This window comes from Monodon monoceros, unplaced genomic scaffold (genome assembly GCF_005190385.1).
Source record: "Monodon monoceros isolate NGI ecotype Baffin Bay Population unplaced genomic scaffold, NGI_Narwhal_1 Super_Scaffold_21, whole genome shotgun sequence".
In the NCBI taxonomy this organism is placed as follows: domain Eukaryota; kingdom Metazoa; phylum Chordata; class Mammalia; order Artiodactyla; family Monodontidae; genus Monodon; species Monodon monoceros.
This window is the reverse complement of record NW_021703778.1, coordinates 36786387-36806063: the sequence shown is the minus strand read 5'-3', so window position 1 is coordinate 36806063 and position 19677 is coordinate 36786387. Positions and strand designations below refer to the sequence as shown.

The 19677-nt window shown below is 39.7% G+C and overlaps 1 protein-coding gene across 18 annotated transcripts in view; it reads right to left on the bottom strand.

The window, feature by feature from the left end:
* The window catches only part of BLM (BLM RecQ like helicase), a 123188-nt gene extending 111280 nt beyond the window's left edge, over positions 1 to 11908 (bottom strand). For 17 of the 18 annotated variants that reach the window (XR_003795878.1, XR_003795880.1, XR_003795879.1 and 14 more), the window contains exon 1: positions 10788 to 10907. Coding sequence is in view for 3 of the 18 variants with exons in the window: in XM_029237724.1 (XP_029093557.1) it covers positions 10788 to 10801 (14 nt within the window). In the remaining 15 variants the exon portion in view is untranslated. Of the gene's footprint in view, positions 1 to 10787; positions 10908 to 11852 lie in introns of those variants that run through there. The other variant, XM_029237725.1, reaches the window with a different exon arrangement.
* Between the last annotated feature and the right edge of the window lie 7769 nt (positions 11909 to 19677).

The following is a 19677-nucleotide window of genomic DNA, read 5'->3' as shown; positions in this document are numbered from 1 at the left end:
GCTCTGACAATCACCATTCTACTTTCTGTTTCTATGAATTTGACTACTTGAGTAGAATCATACAGTATTTGTTTTCTTTGTGACTGGCTTATTTCACTTAGCATAATGTCTTCAAGGTTTATTCATGTTGCAGCATGTGTCAGAATTTCCTTCCTTAAAGCGTGAATAATATTCAGTTGTATGTACATACCACATTTTGTTTATCCATTCATCTGTCGATGGGCATTTGAGTTGCTCCCACCCTTTGGCTATTGTGAATAATGCTGAAATAAACACAGGTGTACAAACATCTCTTTGAAACCCTGATTTCAATTCTTTTGGGTATGCACCCAGAACTGGAATTCCTGGATCATACAGTAATTCTATTTTTAATTTTTTGAGGAACTGCCATACTATTTTCCACAGCAGCTGCACCATTTTACATTCCCACCAACAGTGTGCACGAGTTCCAATTTCTCCATAATCCTCATTTCTCTACATCCTTACCAACAGTTGTTATTTTCTGGTTTGTTTTTTAAATATATATATATATATATTTATTTATTTATTTATGGCTGCTTTGGGTCTTCGTTGCTGCGTGTGGGCTTTCTCTAGTTGCGGTGAGTAGGGGCTGCTCTTTGCTGTGGTGCGCGGGCTGCTCATTGCAGTGGCTTCTCTTGTTGCAGAGCAAGGAATCTAGGCTTGCAGGCTTCAGCAGTTGTGGCTTGCGGGCTCTAGAGCGCAGGTTCAGTAGTTGTGGCGCACGGGCTTAGCTGTTCCGCAGCATGTGGGATCTTCCCAGACCAGGGCTCGAACCCTAGTCCCCTGCATTGCCAGGTGGATTCTTAACTACTGCATCACCACAGAAGTCGTTTCTGGGGTTTTTTGATAGAAGCTATCCTGAGTGTGACGCGATATCTCATTGTGTTTTTGATTTGCATTTCTCTGATGATTAGTGATGCTAAGCATCTTTTCAACTGTTTGTTGGTCATTTGTGTATCTTCTTTGGAGAAACGTCTATTCAAATCCTTTGCCTCCTTTTTCATTGGGTTATTTGTTATTTGTTCGTTTTAAAGAACTGTAGGGGTTCTTTACAGATTCTGGACTGGGGAAAGGGAGCAAGAGTGAGGCGTTACACAGGGGCATGAAGAAACTTTTGGGAGAGATGAATATGTTCATTGATCTGATTGTGGTGATGGTATCTCCTATATATCAAAACTGATCAAATCATAACTTAAATATGTGCAGTTTATTGTAGGTCAATAAAGCTGCTTCAGAAAAAGTAAACTCAAAGAGCATCTAGAAGACTGAAAAGTGTTTTGGAAATTTTACTTCCTTTCAGCCCCTTGACAACAACTAGAGATAGATGACTAAATCAGTGACTATAATATGAAGTATCTAATTAAAAAAAAAAGAATTTCAAAGTTTTCCTTCCTTCATCTGAAACAATTTATTAGCATTGTGATTATCTAGACTCTTGAAGTTTGGTAGAATTTCCCTATGAAACCATTTGGACCTAGTGTTTTTTTGTTTTCATTGGGATGGTTCTTTCAAAACTTTGTTTATTCTATGGAAATTGAGGTATTTAACTTGTAATCTTTACGGGGATCCATTCTGTTAAATTGTATTTCCCTAAATAATTATCCATTTCATATAAATATTCAAATATGTTTAGAGGTATGCAAATTAATCTCATATTTTAAAAAATTTCTTCTATATTAGTGGGTTTTACCCCACTTGTCATTTGTTATTTTGCATTTGCGATTTCCTCCTATTTTCTTAAGTTAGCTATTAGTTTGCTGGCTTGTTAAATTTTTCAAGATACAAGATTTTGATTAATCACATGTTCTTCCGTCCTCTATCTCATTAATTTCTGTTTCTATCTTTATTATTTTTTAGCCTCTTGAGCTTTCGTTTGGTTTACTTTTTGCTCTTTTTCTAACTTTCCAAGTTTCGAATTTAGTTCATTTATTTTCCATCCTTCATTTATAATGCCTTTAAAGCTATAAATTTCCCCCCTTCACCACTGCTTTATATGTCTTACAAAATCTGATTTGTTGTGTTTTCATTTCGTTAATTTTCAGGAATCCTTTATTTCAGTTTGTATTTCCCTTGTATCCAATAGTTCTTTAATAGAAGATTTTTAATCTTCCAGATGGAAGGGGCTTTTCCTTTTTTTTTAAATTTCATTTTAAATTTCTAGTTTTGTTGTACAATGATAAGGACTGTTCATAATCTTTCTACTTTTGGAAAATACTAATGTTTTCTTTCTGACCTAACGTATTGTAAAAATTAATAAAGGGAAACCTCATTTAAAATGGAGTTGTGAAGTCTTAAAGGGGGAGCTCTCCACACATGTACCTTCCTTCACAGCTTACTTCACGTTCTTGGGAGGGAAGCTTACTTTATTACCCAATTCTCTCCTTGTTGAGCAACAGTCCAGTCAATGAGAACTCCAACAACTCAGCCACTCTGAACATTCACATTCCTCCAACGGACTGTGGTTTGGAGCAGCCCTTCGCAACTTCTCCTTTTTCTATATAAAGTAAGGTTGCTCTCCTTTGTTCTCCAGACCTACCCGTGGTTTGCTATAGTTTTCTTGTCCTAAATGGCAATTCCTCTGCCATTACTGAATAAGCTCATTTTGCTAGTAAAATAACTGGCTATTTTATTTTTAAGGTTGATAATGTGAACTATTTTTAGAATGCAAAATGCACACTTGAGAAGACATATTATTACTGGACTAACCCTGCTACTTTTCCACCGGGTTTTAATTTTTCAAAGAAAAAAAAAAAAAGAGAGAGAGAAAGAAGGAGAGAGATGGATCCAGAAAATCCTCATGTTTGGAAATAAAGAAATATACTTACTAAAAAAAAACCATGGATCAAATAAGATAACAGAGTGGGCATCAGAATATATTTTTGAACTGGATAATAATGAAAGTGTACATATAAAAAAACTTGTGATACGCAACTAAAGAAGTAATTACAGGGAAACATACAGCCTTAATTGTTAGAAAGGACAAATGAAAATTAATGCGTAGAAGGCATCTATCTCATATCTCTTTCATTTGTGAAAATGAAAAAACAAAATAAGCCCAATGAGAATACAAAGAAGAAAATTATAAAGATAAGAGCTAAAATAATAAACATAAAATAGAGGGAACCAATAAACCAAGTTTGTTCTATGAAAAGACTTATCAAAGGGGCTTCCCTGGTGGCGCAGTGGTTAAGAATCCGCCCACCAATGCAGGGGACATAGGTTCGATCCCTGGTCCGGGTAGATCCCACATGCCGCGGAGCAACTAAGCTCATGTGCCACAACTACTGAACCTGTGCTCTAGAGCCTGGCGAGCCACAACTACTGAGCCCATATGCCACAACTACTGACGCCCGCATGCCTAGAGCCCGTGCTCCGCAACAAGAGAAGCCACCACAATGAGAAGCCCACACACTGCAAAGAAGAGTAGGCCCCACTTGCCACAACTAGAGAAAGCCCACACGCAGCAATGAAGACCCAACGCAGCCAAAAATTAATTAATTCATTAATTTAAAAGACATCAAAAAGAGAAAAGGCAAAAATAAACCAATATCGGGACTAAAAGAAGAAACTCAACCACATATAATATAGATATTAAAATATAGTAATAGGTTGTTATGAACAACTTTGGGCCAATAAAATTTAAAATTTAGATGAAAGGGACAAATTTCTTCACAAACTTATCAAAACTCACTCAAAAAGAAACAGAAAGCCTAATAGCCTATAGCCATTTTAAAGAAATATCTGTGGCTAAAAATCTACCCATAAAGACAGCATCAACACCTGAGAGCTGGTGAATTCTTCTGAGCATTTATGACAATATTCCAATTTTTAAATGAAAAATTTATTTAAAATTCCAGTTTTATGAACGATTCCAAAGTACAGAAAGACTGAACCTCGCAACTCACTCTATGAAGCTATCATAATTTTGGTACAGAATTCTGCAAGGGCAGTTCAACGTGAAAAATTACGGGCTAATTCTTATGCATAAATGTAGCTGCAAAAAATCCCAAACAATATGTTAGCAAACCAAATCTAGTCATGTATAAAATATACTATGACCAAGTTGTATTGTCTCAGGAATGTATGATTGACAACATTAAAAAAATCAATTAATATAGTTTACCAAATTATTAAAGAAGAAAAATCATATGACTTTTCCCAAGAGCTGCAGAATAAGCATACAATAAAATCAAATATCCATTCACAATGAAATCCATTCATTATGAAAACTCTTATCAAGCAAGGAGTAAAAGGGAACTTCCTTAACCCTACAGAGGGGATATATAATTTAAAAATAAACAAACCTCCAATAAGGTGATATTTAGAAAGCTTTTCCTTTTAGATCAGGAACAGTACAAGGATGCCCACTCTCACCACTTCCATATGATGTGCACTGGAAATTTAAGCCAGAGCAATAAAGCAAGAACAGTAAATAAACTGGAAAGAAGCAAGAACCTTAACGTTCACAAATGATACAACCGTGTATATAGAACAACTAAAAGAATCTTCAGATTAATGGAGGAGGAAAGCCTCAAGAAGCTGTAAAGGGCAAGGAAGCAGATTCTTCCCTAGAGCTTCCAGAAAGGAACACAGCCTTGCCAACGCCTTGATTTTTAGCCCAACGAGACTCATTCAACTTCAGAACTACAGAACTGTAAGATAATAAATCTGTGTTGATTTAAGCCACTGAATTTGTAGTAATCTGTTACAGCAGAAAACTAAGGCAGTGAGTTTAAGTAGACTGCTGATATGAGGTCAATATACAAAAGTTAATTCTATTTTTATGTACCACCAATAAACCATTAGACAATGAAATTTCAGAAAACTTACCATTCACAATGGCATAAAAATTTAAATATCAAAAAAATAAATCTACCAAACTATGTCTATGATTCCATTCAGAAAATTATAAATAATTATTAAGAGAAATTAAGGAGTAATCAAACAAATATTTGTACCATAATCATGACTGGAAGACAACAATACTGTCAAGATGCCAATTCTCTCCAAATTGATCTATAACTTCATGCAATTCTAATCAAAATTCTATTTTTTCCCCCTGGAGGAACTTAATAGCTGAGTGTAAAATTTATATGGAGATGCAAAATTCCAAAAATAGCCAAGATACTGTTGAATACCTATAGGATGAGAAGACTTGCTCTGGCAGACATATAAAGACTTATTAAAAAACTACTTTAAAAACAGTGAGATATTGATGCTAGGATAGGCAAACACCAGTGGAAGAGAATAAAGAACCCACAAGCAAGCCAATATAAAGACACTTAATTTATGACAAAAGTAGCATTGCAGAACACTATGGAAGGAGTCTTTTCAGTAAATCGTGCTAGAACACCGGATATCTACGTGGGAAGAAATGAAATTTAAATCCTACTTCACTCCATACACATCAATCATTTTCAAGTGAACTGCAGATCTAAATGTAAAGGGCAAAACAATAAAGTTTCTGGAAAATAATACAGAAGAATAATTTTATAACCTCCAAGAGATTTCTCAAACAAGATGCAAACAGCACTAACAAAAAAGAAAAAGATTAGAAAAACTGAATTGCATTTTAATTGAGAATCTTACGTGTGCCAACTAGCTAAAACAGCACCAAGACTTGAGACACCTGAATATAAAGAAAAGCAATGTATTGATTAGCACAAAAGTCAGGATAATAGTTATCTTTGGGGTAGAGGATAAGACAGGGGCAGACAGGAGGCTTCCTGTTTTTTTTTTTTTTAGTTTTATTGAAGTATAGTTGCTTTACAATGTTGTATTAGTTTCTACTGTACAGCAAAGTGAATCAGCTATACATATACATTTATCCCCTCTTTTTTGGATTTCCTTCCCATTTAGGTCACCACAGAGCACTGAGTAGAGTTCCCTGTGCTATACAGTAGGTTCTCATTAGTTATCTATTTTATACATAGTATCAATAGTGTATATATGTCAATCCCAATCTCCCAATTCATTCCACCCCCCCTTTCCCCTTGGTATCCATACGTTTGTTTACATCTGTGTCTCTATTTCTACTTTGTAAATAAGATCGTCTATACCAATTTCTTCAGATTCCACATATATGTGTTAACAGGAGGCTTCTGAGGGTGTTAGCAATGTTCTATTTCTTACCTGGGACATAGGTACAGAGGTGTTTGCTTTGATACATGTCATTAAACTGCTGTTTCCAGGGTCCCCAAAGACCACTCCCTCATGTTCAGTGATGAACGACCGCAGGCATACCGTCCTAACTCACAGCTAAGTTTTATTACAGCAACAGTAAGGACACACCAAGAGAGCAACAAGAGGAAAAGACACATCAGTCTGCAGGAATCATGTGCTGGCTTCTACATGCTCTCTACCCCCCAGAGAGCACATTCTCGCTCAAGAAAACTGCAGCTACACGTACACAATGTTTTTGCCCTAGGAAACACACCAGAGATGCATTGTCTAGGGTTTTTATCCAGGGCTGGTCACAGAGGAACGCTTTAACACCAAAATTTCAGATTCTCAGAATGAAAGCAAGTGTTAGTGCCACAGGTGGGCAAAAGAACCTTATCAGCTTAGGAAAGGTTTCAAAACCCAAGTTCCCAGGCCTACTATGTTAACCCATTCCTGCACAGCTTATATAGATGTTTTCTGCACTTTTCTCTATGAAATATATAATATTTCACAACAGGGTGGGGGGAAGGGATAGTTAGAGAGTTTGGGATTGACATGTACACACTGCTATATTTAAAATGGATAACCAACAAGGACCTAGTGTATAACACAGGTAACTCTGCTCAGTATTATGTAACAACCTAAATGGGAAAAGAATTTGAAAAAGAACAGATACACGTATATGTATAACTGAATCACTTTGGCATACACCTGAAACCATCACGACATTGTTAATCAACTATATTCCAATATAAAATAAAAAGTTAAAAAATATTTCACAATAAAAGTGTTTAAAAATAGTTGACTAAAATTATATTAAATCCACTTTTAAAAGCCACAGAGTAGAAGATATTTGCAATATATATAACTAACAAATAAATAACCACTATGTGGAATGAAAAAATAACTCCTACAAAATAAAAAGATAGACAACTCCATGGAAAAGACAGAAAACTTGAAGAGACACTTTTAAAAAGAGGAAACAGTCCATAAATACAAGGTGCTCAACTTCATTAATAATCCAGGGAATTAAAACCATAAGAAAATACATACACCTACCTGATAGACAAAAATTAAATACGCAATATCAAATATTAGAAAGGATGTGGAGCAACGGAAAGTCTAATAACACTGGTAAGGGACTTCCCTGGTGGCGCAGTGGTTAAGAATCCACCTGCCAATGCAGGGGACACGGGTTCGATCCCTGACCTGGAAAGATCCCACATGTCGCAGAGCAACTAAGCCCGTGTGCCACAACTACTGAGCCTGCACTCTAGAGCCCACGAGCCACAATTACTGAGCCCACGTGCCACAACTACTGAAGCCTGTGCACCCTAGAGCCCGTGTGCCACAATTACTGAGCCACGCGCTGCAACTACTGAAGGCTGCGTGTTCTAGGTCCCGGATGCCGCAAATACTGAGCCCGTGGGCCTAGAGCCCGTGCTCCGCAACAAGAGAAGCCACCGCAATGAGAAGCCCGTGCACCTCAATGAAGAGGAGCCCCTGCTCACTTCAACTAGAAAGCCCATGCAACAATGAAGACCCAACGCAGCCAAAAAATAAAAATAAAATAAATAAATAAACACCGGTAGGAGTGCAACCACTTTTGAAGACAATTTGGCATTAGATCGAAAAGTAAAACCTATACATATCCTTAGACCCAATAGTTCTACTCTTAGTTATATACAAACTTATGAACATGTGCAGCAGGGAATATGAACAAGAACGTTCACAGCAACATTAATAGCTCAAAACTGAAACCAAACTAAATGTCATCAAAAGCAGGATGGATAAACTGTGGCACAATCATACAATGGAATATTCTATGGCAACAAAATAAATTTTTATTAACAATTATAAAATTATTTAAAAATTTTAAAAACCTGTATCTACAATATGGAAGAATCTCACAAACGTAATGTTGAACTAAATGAGAAAGACAAAGTAGAATACACAAACTACCATCCCGTTTATAGAGTTCAAAACCAAGCAAAACTGCACTACATTACTTACAGGTTGCATATATGGGTAAATTAGGAAGACAAGAGAATTATTATTACATAAAACAGGAAAACAGTTACCTCTAGTGTAGGGAGGAGGTTATGATGAGGGAAGCATACTTCTGGGGTACTAGTAAGTACCCCAGATTTCTTGATTTGGATGACAGTTACATGTAATTATAATTTTATAATTATTCTTTACATTTATATAATTTTAATGTAAAATTAAACTTTATAATTTTTCTTTATATTTATATATATATACACACACACTACATAGTTTGAAAAATGTATCTACTTTCACATATGAAATTTTTTTAAAAGAAAATTAGCAACAAATAACAAAGGATTAATATTAAAAACACATAAAGTTCCTGTGAACAAATGATCAGGGAGTATAAACACATAGTTCACCAGAATATACACAGACAAAATAATCTCATGGAAAAATGTTCAATTCTTCTAATAATTAATAGCATGAAGCAACATTTCACACCTATTAAACCACGAAGGAGAGTGGGATAATGTGATAATTTACAAAATAAATGACTACCATGGAGACTGAGAAGCTACATGGAATAATTTAAAACTGAAAAAAACTCAGTAAATTATGAGTATATTAGGCTTACAGTAATAAATTTGCATAGTTAAAATTTAGAAAATTAAAAATTTAAATTTTATTTAAAAATAAAAATAGCTGAAGTGTTTGGAAGACAGGATTATGACTGCAATATTTTTCTTGACATTGAGAATATGGTTCATTAAGATATAGGACTTGGGCTTCCCTGGTGGCGCAGTGGTTGAGAGTCCGCCTGCCGATGCAGGGGACACGGGTTCGTGCCCCGGTCCGGGAAGATCCCACATGCTGCGGAGCGGCTGGGCCCCTGAGCCATGGCCGCTGGGCCTGTGCGTCCGGAGCCTGTGCTCCGCAAGGGGAGAGGCCACAACGGTGAGAGGCCCGCATACCGCAAAAAAAAAAAAAAAAAAGATATAGTACTTTTTAGACAAAGTAAACTCAGTAGTTCCCTGCCATTCTAGAGAACAAAGTCTATATGTCATAACACCAAGAACTTCCATTAGTTGATTTTGACTTGTATTTTCACTCTGTGCCAGGGATTGTAGGAGGCACTAGAGGACAGAGAAAAGAAATAATTACTTCCTTCAATGAGCTTCTAGACTAGCAGGAAACAGACATGTCAATAAAAAAATTACAATGAAATGGGTAAGTCCTATAATAAAGTCTTTTCTTAAAAGTCTTATGGCTTCCCAGATGAAGGTAAAACTCAGGAAAATCATAGAGCAGTTTTCCAAAGAACACTGAATTGGATCTTGAAGGACAACTGGAACCTTCCAAACAGGGTGGAGGTTGTGAAGGGTAGTCTATACACTATTCATGCAAAGACTGAGGTAGACTAGCAGGTGGTTAGAGGAGACTGCTCAAAGGCCTCATGTATCATGCTACAGGCAATGGAGACCCACAGGGGCTTGTGGCATTTAGCTCCCCCAAATATTCTACAATTACACTGGACCTCTTTTTCTACCCTTCCTTCCCTTAAAAGAAATATATACAGAATATAACCCAAAGCAATATACAGATGTAATGCAATCCCACAACATTTTTCACAGAATTGAAACAAATACTCCTGAAATTCACATGGAATCATGAAAGACCCCGAAGTGCCAAAGCAATCTTGAGAAAAAAGAACAAAACTGGAGGTACTGCCCTCCCAGACGTCAGACTATATTACAAAGCTACAGTAATCAAAACAGCATGGTACTGGCACAAGAACAGACACATAGATCAATGCAACAGAACAGTGAGCCCAGAAATAAAACCCACACACCTATGGTCAATTAATCTACAATAAAGAAGACAAGAATATACAATGGAGAAAGGACAGTCTCTTCGACAAGTGGTGCTGGTAAACAAAAAACCCAATCAAAAAATGCGCAGAAGATCTAAATAGACATTTTTCCAAAGAAGACATACAGATGGCTAACAGGTGCATGAGAAGATGCTTAACACTGCTAATTATTAGAGAAATGCAAATCAACACAAGAATGAGATATCACCTCACATCTGTCAGAATGGCTGTCATCAAAAAGCCTACAAATAACAAATGCTGGGGAATTCCCTGGGGGGCGGGGTCCAGTGGTTAGGACTCCACGCTTCCATTGCAGGGGGCACAGGTTTGATCCCTGGTCGGGGAACTAAGATCCCACAAGCTGTGGGGTGCAGCCAAAAAAAAAAAAAAAAAAAACCCAAAAAACAAATAACAAATGTTGGAGAGGAAGTGGAAAAAAGGGAACCCTTGTACACTCTTAATGGGAATGGTGCAGCCACTATGGAAAACAATATGAAAGTTCCTCAAAAACTGACAACTGAATTACCATTTGATCCAGAAATTGCACTTCTGGGTATATAACCAGAAAAAATGAAAACACGAATTCAAAAAGATACATGCACCATATTTCTCCTACTAGACTACAAGCTACTTTCTGACAGCAGCCTGGCTAACTAAACGTTGGCTCAATTTAATACTATTTACTATTCCTCACACAGAATACTCTATCTCCCGCCTTCTCCAATTTCTGGTCGCTCACCCAGTCTCTCTCATTACTGCCCGTTCATCTTGACAGGGGCACAGGAGTGCTATTTATCCACGCTGGTGGCACCAGGAGCTGTCAGGTACCTGCTCCATCTCAGGCCACTAGGTGTCCAAAGTGCCAAGTAACCTAAGGGCAGGTGAGGGGTAAGGGTGAAATCCCCATGTTGTGCAAGATGTTTTCGAGTCAGGCAGTTCTTAGTTCAAATCCTATTTCTAGCATTTAATCACCAAATGCCCTTTCATCACAGAGACAATTGTTTGTGCTTCAGAGTCTCCATGTATAAAATGAGGACAATCTTATCCAGTTCTCTGGGTGGTTATAATAGAACCCTTACTATGTTGTCAAGTACTCTTTGAAGCACTTATTGCATATATTAAGTCGTTCAATAATAACAAAATCTCCAGGAGGTTGAGTAGGTCATTTCCCTCATATGACAAAAGGAAACTGAGGCACTTTACGTAACAGTTGGATAGTCACATAGCTAGTACATGCAGGAGCCGGCTTCCGAACTCAGGCAATCTGATAGTCTGTGTCCTTAACCATTTCCCTTTGCTGGGGTATTGCGAAGCTACAACTATAAGGTAAAGGGGTGCCGGGCACGTGGCACACAGTAGATACTAAGAATACATACAGCCTGGCTCATGATTGTAGAAAGCCATAGACAAAGTACAGAGTTTTGGTTATCCCTCGGGAGGGAAATGGGGGTAGTGCCAGAAATCTGGGAAGTGACTGTTCCGTGCCAGGCATCTTGGTAGGCACTGGAGTACACGAACAAGAACATACTGGGTGCTAGGCCGGTTCTGCCACCAAGGTCCTGGGACAGCCTGGCAAAGCTCGCCCCCGCCCCCAGGCCTCTGTTTCCCCATCTGAGGATCTATGTGCGTCTGCGCTCTCCTTCCATGCTGTTCGCCAGACGAGAGGACTCAGCGGGCCTAGCCGAACCGGGGAGGGAAACGGGAGGAACCGGAGAGGCCTTCCTCTCCGGCCCCGGGCCGCGTGGCCAGTAGCGGGGCTGGGACAGGCGGACGGGCCCATAAGTCAGCGTGCGCTGGTACTCACCTCTCCCACAGTCTCGAAGCGGGCGGAACCACGATACAAACTGCCCGCGCCGCAGCCGCGCCCTGACGCCGCGCGCGCAGCTCACTTCACGCCGGAAGTCGGCAGATTCCGATTGGCTGCGTCCTGAAGAAGCCGACCAATACCGTCGCCCCGTGGCACCTTTCCCCGCCCCCGTGGGCTGCTGGGACGGGGTCCCCGGAAGGGTCTGAGAAGGAAGGGCACGTATTCCCAAAGCCCAATCAGAGCCTGGAATGCAAGGTCAGATGACTACGGTTGAACCCAGGGCTTCCGGGGCTGGTGGGGTTCTTTGTTTTCAGTATGTTACGTGGCGTCGATAAAGACTTAAGTAAAGCACGCAGCTGGAATTGGACCGTGGCCGTATTGAAAACCCCGGAGTTTAAGCGAGCCTGAGATTTACTAGTTCCCACAGACCAGGCCAAGGCTCTACACCCTGATCTCTTTGGTTCTGGCCGTCTGTCTCTGAGGCTTTGGCTGTCCTCTCCACCCTCCTGGTAACGCTGGCCTCTGCCCCACCCATTCTCTTCTAAATGAGCAACTGGAAATTGTCATTGACGGAGAAAGGGGTATCAAACTCAGATGCCTCTAGGGACGTTTGCAGTACCTGAGGTTCCAGCTGATTGTTTCCACGAGGGACTGTGGGCCCTGTGATGCCAGATCTTTCTTTTCTGCCTTCATTTATTTCTCTTTTAAGAAAAACTTAAAATCTGCTTCTGCCCTGTTTTGTGTGTGATTTCTGCCTTTTTTTTAAAATGTTACAAAAACAAAACCGAACGGTTCAGCCAATCAAAACGCATCGCTGTTAAATTACTCTGTAGGAAAAAGCAAAAGCAGAGTAAGTTAAGCAGACTTTTAATAGCAAAAAAGGCCACATAGGAAGCAGGATAGGGACAAAGCCCAGTGTGAATAATTTACCAAAAGAATAAAGCCTCTAACATTTAGACTCAAAGGGTACACAAGCTATAAGAATGCTGACCCATGTTATGGAGGCACCTAGGATGGCAGATTTGCACACACACAATGAAAGGTATGGAGCCCAAAAGAATCAGATATTCCAGAAGGGTGTGCTAGACAGCACCTTGTTTTTCACTGGATACTCAGTAATGTTTTTTAGACCATTTCAAAGTTTTTCACAGTTTTCCTCTACATTACACAGTAATAAAAGAGAAAACTACTGGTACACAAACAGATGAAGCTCACAGATACTATGTTCAGGGTAAAAAAAGGCAGACAAAAAAGAGTATATACTGTATGATACCAGCTTACTCTGGGGGTAGAGGTAGACTAGATAGACTTAGTAAGGTAAGGCTTTCAGAAGGTGTCCTGATACCTGCGAGATAAATAACAGGTATGATTTGAAGGCAAAGGCCATGAAACTGGAAAGACTAAGTAAGGTACTTTTGAGAAACTGTCAGGAAAAGGGGAAATAGAGAGAAATGGTACACAAGAGGAAACAGACAACAGACCTCAAGTTTGGACTTCACTCTGAAGGTAAATGGCAATTGTTGAATTTGGGGGCAAGTGGGATAGGGAGAGTCTTATGTACTAATCTTAAGTAAAATCAATGATTTTACATATATTATATATATATATATATATATATATATATGCCATATATATATCTCCACCACCCAAATCAAGTTATATACCATTTCCAGCACCCCATAAGATTCTCTTGTGGAGCTTCCTTTGTGGAGTCTACCTCTGCCCCCAGCGTAAGCTGGTATCATACAGTATATACTCTTTTCTGTCTGCCTTTTTTTTACCCTGAACATAGTATCTGTGTGCTTCATCTGTTTGTGTACCAGTAGTTCATTCTCTTTTATTACTGTGTAATGTAGAGGAAAACTGTGAAAAACTTTGAAATGGTCTAAAAAACATAGTACTGAGTATCCAGTGAAAAACAAGGTGCTGTCTAGCACACCCTTCTGGGATATCTGATTCTATGAGGGCTCCATACCTTTCATTGTCTTTGAGGTAAAGAATAACTCTGTTAGTTTTTTAAAAGACCTATTCTTGTGTATAGAAATGCAAATTGTGTTCAAGGAGATGTATTTTATTATTGCACTGTGGGTCTGATCAGTTCTGCCAGGTTTTGCATCTATTTGTAAAGCATTTCGTTATTCCTCATTTGAATATATATGTGCGTGCGGCACTTTGAATTTTCCTCTGAACTTCGTAATATCTTTCTGGGTCTCTCATTAATTAATGTCTTAAATAAAACCTTTGACACATTCATTTTATATCTGTGTGAGTCATGATTATACTAGATTTTTAAAATTATTCTTTAACAAGTGTATGCAATTGTATAAACACACCACAGTTTATTAATCCATTCATCTACTGATGGGCATTTGAGTTTTTTCCCTTTGCCTATTATAAAGCCGCTATGGACGTTTTTGTATAGGTCTTTTTGTGAATACATGCATTAATTTTTCTTGGGTAAGTATCTAGGAATGGGATTTCTGGGTCATAGGGTAACTGGTAAAAATGGACTTGTTTTCAAAGTGATTGTACCATTTTACATTCCCACCGACACTGTATGAGTTTCTTATTTTCTGCATCCTTGCCAACACTTGGAATTGTCAGTCTTTTCCATTTTAGCTATCTGTAGATATTCTATGGTATCTCATTGTGGTTTAATTTACCATATGTTTTTATGAGGGAAGGGACTGAACAGAAAGCTCTTTCTGGCTGTTATGTAGAGAATGATATTTGTACACCAAAGCTCATAGCAGCATTATTCGCAATAGTCAAAATGTGGAAAGAAACCAAGTGCAGATGAGTGGATAAACAAATGTGGTATATACATGCAATGGAATATTATTTGGTTTTAAAAAGGAATGAAATATATGCCACAACATGAATTAACTTCGAAGACGTTATGCTAAATGAAATAAGCCAGTCACAAAAAGACAAATATTTTATGATTCTACTTATATGAGGTACCTAGAATTCAGAGAGAGAACACAAAATAACGGTTACTAGGATTTGGGGGTGAGGGGGTGTCATAAGGAGTTACTGTTTAATAGGTAGTGTTTCTGTTTGGGGTGATGAAAAAGTTCTTGAGATGGATAGTGATTATGGTTGCATAACAATGCAAATGTAATTAATGCCACTGAACCATACATTTAGAAATGGTTAAAATGGTAAAATTTATATCACATACACTTTAACGCACACACACAGATGCACATACGTGCACAAACCTGGTGTTCCAGTTCTGAGAACTCAGCAGTGGCAGCTCCTGTCTCAACTGTAACTGCAGAATTTTAATTTATGGAAGTGATTGAGTGACAGCACGGAGAGAAGTGATGCCATTGAAAGAAGAATTTATTTTTGGGGTTTTTTTTTTTTTTTTTTTTTTTTTTTTTGCGGTACGCGGGCCTCTCACCGTTGTGGCCTCTCCCGCTGCGGAGCATAGGCTCCGGAGAAAGAAGAATTTATTACTTATGTTTCCCAAGAAGAGGAGGCACACCACATGTGGCCACATGGGGAAGCATCAGGTTTGGTCAAGAGGCAGAAAGGAGCAAGGGGAAAGCCAAAGTCAGAGCCTTTACTGGGGTTTCTGCAGGAAAGGCAAGCTATAGCGGGGAAAATAGCTTAGGATCGGCTAGTTTAAATAGTTCTTTTGAACTGTGGGGGACAGGAACTGTTCCTAGATGTCTGGTACCTGGCCTTGGGTTGATTTACGGCAGAGGAAATATTGACATGTTGTGTGGGATTAGATAAAGGAGGTAGGTGGCTGTGGATATGAACTTGAGATTGGTTGGAGAGTTTGTAATATGACTTGCATGCTCACAAAAGCAGGATTGTAGGGGAGATGTAAACAACCTTGGTTATTAATTGGGCCCTGTGGTTAATAGATGTCAAAAGGCTAAATACAGAATCTAAGAAAACACAAAACAATTGGCCCTGTGGTTATCTGGCATCACTTTAAGAAACTTTGGGGTGATTATAAGGACACTTTTAGGGAGTAAGGCATAGGATGTCCTAAACGATACAGGAAACATTTTATTATGAAAGTAGAAAGGAGGAACACAGGTAGAAGTATAAGGAGTGCTTCTAGGTCAGTCCATAACTGACTGGAAAAACTGGTTTTCCATTTATATGGCATTAGGCAAGAAAATAGATCTGAAATTTCAGGAGTCTCTAATAATATTTTGGTGGAGTTGTACAGTATGTTAAAAGTATGAGTGACAATAACGTCTTGGTGTATTTCTTGGGTCAGGCAGTTATGTTGTGGGAGGGTATGAGCTGATAATTTAGCAAAGTATATGTAAAGATTAGTGGTATTGTGTGTAACCAAGGGGAAGGAGAGGTCATGTTCGAGATGCAGAGCACAAGTAGGACACAGCACTGGGGAGTGAGTGGTCCTCTCCCCAAGGGGTCAACGGGTTGACTGACATGAGGGAGGTGCCTTCTGGGGAAAGTAATAATCTCTATAATTTTTAGAATGGCACAGATAGTAATAATCTCCACCAAATTTCCCTTTAGGCATGGGAGTTTAGGGGTGTATGTTTCGGCAGAGAACAAGGGATATACCAGAGTCACAAGCTAAGCAGACAGCAAGCTCAGAAACAGAATATCTAATATCAAAGGAAGAAAAGCAAAACTGCCCTGTGTCCAGTTTTTACCTTAGGAGAGGCCATCCACGGGCATCACTGGGGTGGAGGGTTCAGTGTCCACGTGAAGTCATCTCTGGCACAGGAGGGCAAATCATTTCCAAAGGTGAGGTCTTGAGTTGGGGTGATGGCATCTCCAGTGGTGAACTCCTGGGCCAGGGCAATGCCATCTAGGATATGGGACTTGGGATATCCCTTTTAAGTGGGCATCCACTCAGGTTAGTGTGGATCTTAGCATTTGCCACGCTTGGTTGAAACAACGGAGCTTGGAGAATTTGGCCCGTGGATTGTAAACGAATGAAAGTGCCCCAACTTTCTGTAATCAACAGAAAGTGTACAGCTGCACTTGTTTTTTTAGCTTTGTTTATGGTGGAAGTTTAGGTTCAGCTGGGTCCCATATCAGGCAAGCAGCTGCCTGGCCCATGGGACAATCTATAGTTAATGGGTCTCAGCGGAGTATGAGCCTAGATCTGGCCTCCAGCCCTTATGGAATGGAGACAGGATTGAAAATTTGCAGATAGGTTAAAGGCAAGGGGCAACATAGAGACACATTTAGAGGTTTATTTCCTGGGCTGGAATCTTAAAAGGAGTTATTTTAAGAGACCATTAGTTCTCTCAGTTAAAATGGCTATTTAGGTCCTATTAAGGACATGCAGTTCTATTGAATGCCTTGTCCAAGAGCCAAGCATTGTGTATTTTGAAAAGTGAAATGTGTGTCTTGGTTACTACCAGTAACATCTGTAACCCCAAAGGGAATAAGGAGGGTCCTGACAAGGCCTTGTATTGCGGCCTCAATATATGTAGAGACATGTGTGATTATGATTTATATTTTGGGTATCTATGAGGTAAGAGATTGCCAGTCTTTTACCTTGGAAGGGACAGTTTTTATGTAAGAGCCAAATAGTTTATAATAAATGTGAAGGTGGGACCATTTGTTGGCCAGGGCATCCCGTGTGAAGATGACTGCCTAAAGTTTGGCCAAGTGTGTTGACCTTTGGGTCCCGTACTTCATCAGGGACATCCAGGTTAAGGGATGGAAAGCAGCAATATTCCATGGAGCTCCATCACATATGATGGTTAGCAGTGCCATTCGCATCATCTACAAACAGCATTGCTGTTCACTCAGTTAATGCCAATGGGCTTCTCAGGAAGCCAAGGGGTCTCAGAGTGGGGAGACTTCCTTCAGCACCATGGCATCTGGCAAGGGACTGAAGACAGGGGAAGCCACCCCCAACCCCCTGGAGGTGGAATATGCCAGAGGGCCCATGTTTGGTTCCATCCTGTCTTAGGGAGGACTCTGTAGCTGTGCTGAGCTTGTGGGATGCAGTGTCCATGACCCAAGGCATAATGGGTAGCTGCGTACAGAGGGTCACGGTCTTGGGGGTCTGTGATAGCCTCTAGTTCCAGGAGAGCCCAGTATGTAGCCTGCTATTTGTTGTTTTAGTAGTGTACAGCATGAGGCTAAGACAGGTAGTTTCTTGCATCACAAACTCTTGGGCAAAACTTACGGCCATCAAAAGTGGTATAGATACAGATGAACCTATTTGCAAAGCAGAAATAGAGACACAGACAGAGAACAAATGTATGGACACCAAGGGAGGAAGCAGGGGTGGGATGAATTGGGAGACTGGCATTGACATATATATACAACTATGTATAAAATAGATAACTAATGAGAACCTACTGTATAGCACAGGGAACTCTACTCATTGCTCTGTAGTGACCTAAATGGGAAGGAAATCCAAAAAAGAGGTGATATATGTATACATAGAGCTGATTCACTTTGCTGTACAGTAGAAACTAACACAGCAAAGTTTACAGCATCGTGAAGCAAATATACTCCAATTAAAAAGAAAACAGTGGTGTAGAGACACCAGGAGACATGAGAAGAGGTTGCCAAAGACTACGGTGAAGGAGTTTCTGAGGGCACTAATGGAAGTGTCTGCTGATTTGGAAGTAAAATTTGTAAATACACTGCCACCGGACACAAAAAGGACTAAAAAATGTTGGACTTATATGTCCGTAAAGAGTGTGTTAAATGAGTCTCATTGGAGGAGGATGTCATCAATATAATGCCATACCTGTGCTCCTGGAGAAAGGTGAACACAGTGAAGATCGTGTTGCAAAGATTCTATGTGGTGGCAAAACTGTTGAGTTACCCCATGCCTGGAAAAGGTATTTTGTGTCCTTTCAGAAGTGAAGGCAAACTGCAGCTGAAAGGCTGTTGAAACAGGCATGCAAGAGAATGTTTTTAACCAAATTTATCAGAGCAAAATATTTATTAGTTGGATAGAGTCCGTAATTTTAATAGTATCGTATATTGGGTATGGGGGCCCTAATAGCTGGGAACAGAGCATTAATGTTGTAGTAATCCACCATGAGGCACCTGTTATGGACTGAATGTTTGTGTCCTCTCCAGATTTACAATGTTGAAGCCACAACCGTCAATATGACTGTACTTGGAGATAGGGCCTTTATGAAGGTAACTAAGGTTAAAGGAGGGCGTAAGGGTGGGCCCCTAATCCAAAAGGACTGGTGACTTTAGAAGAAAAGGAAGAGAGAAATACCTCTTCCTCTGTCTACCATGTGCAGCCATGGCAAGAAGGCTGCTATCTACAAGCCAGAAAGAGAGGCCTCACCAGAAATTAGATCAGCCAGCACCTTAACGCTTGACTTCCCAGCCTCTAGAATTTTTTTTTTTAAGTTATTTATTTTTGGCTGGGTTGGGTCTTTGTTGCTGCGCGTGGGCTTTCTCTAGCTGTGGCGAGCAGGGGCTACTTTTTCTTGTGGTACATGTGGCTTCTCATTGTGGTGGCTTCTCTTGTTGCGGAGCACAGGCTCTAGGCACGCAGGCTTCAGTAGTTGTGGCACATGGGCTCAGTAGTTGTGACTCACAGGCTTAGTTGCTCCACGGCATGTGGTATCTTCCTGGACCAGGGCTCAAACCCGTGTCCCCTGCATTGGCACCAGCCTCTAGAATTTTGAGAAAATAATTTTCTGTTGTTTAAGTCACCCAGTCTGTGGTATTTTGTCTTGACAACCCAAGCTAACTAGTACAGCATCCTTTATTTTTCCCCAGCAGAAACAGGCAAAGTTGGGCTATCAAACGGAAAAGCAGTGGGAACAATCACATCTTTATTAATTAGGTTTTATATAATAAGTTTTAATCCTTGAAGGCCCTC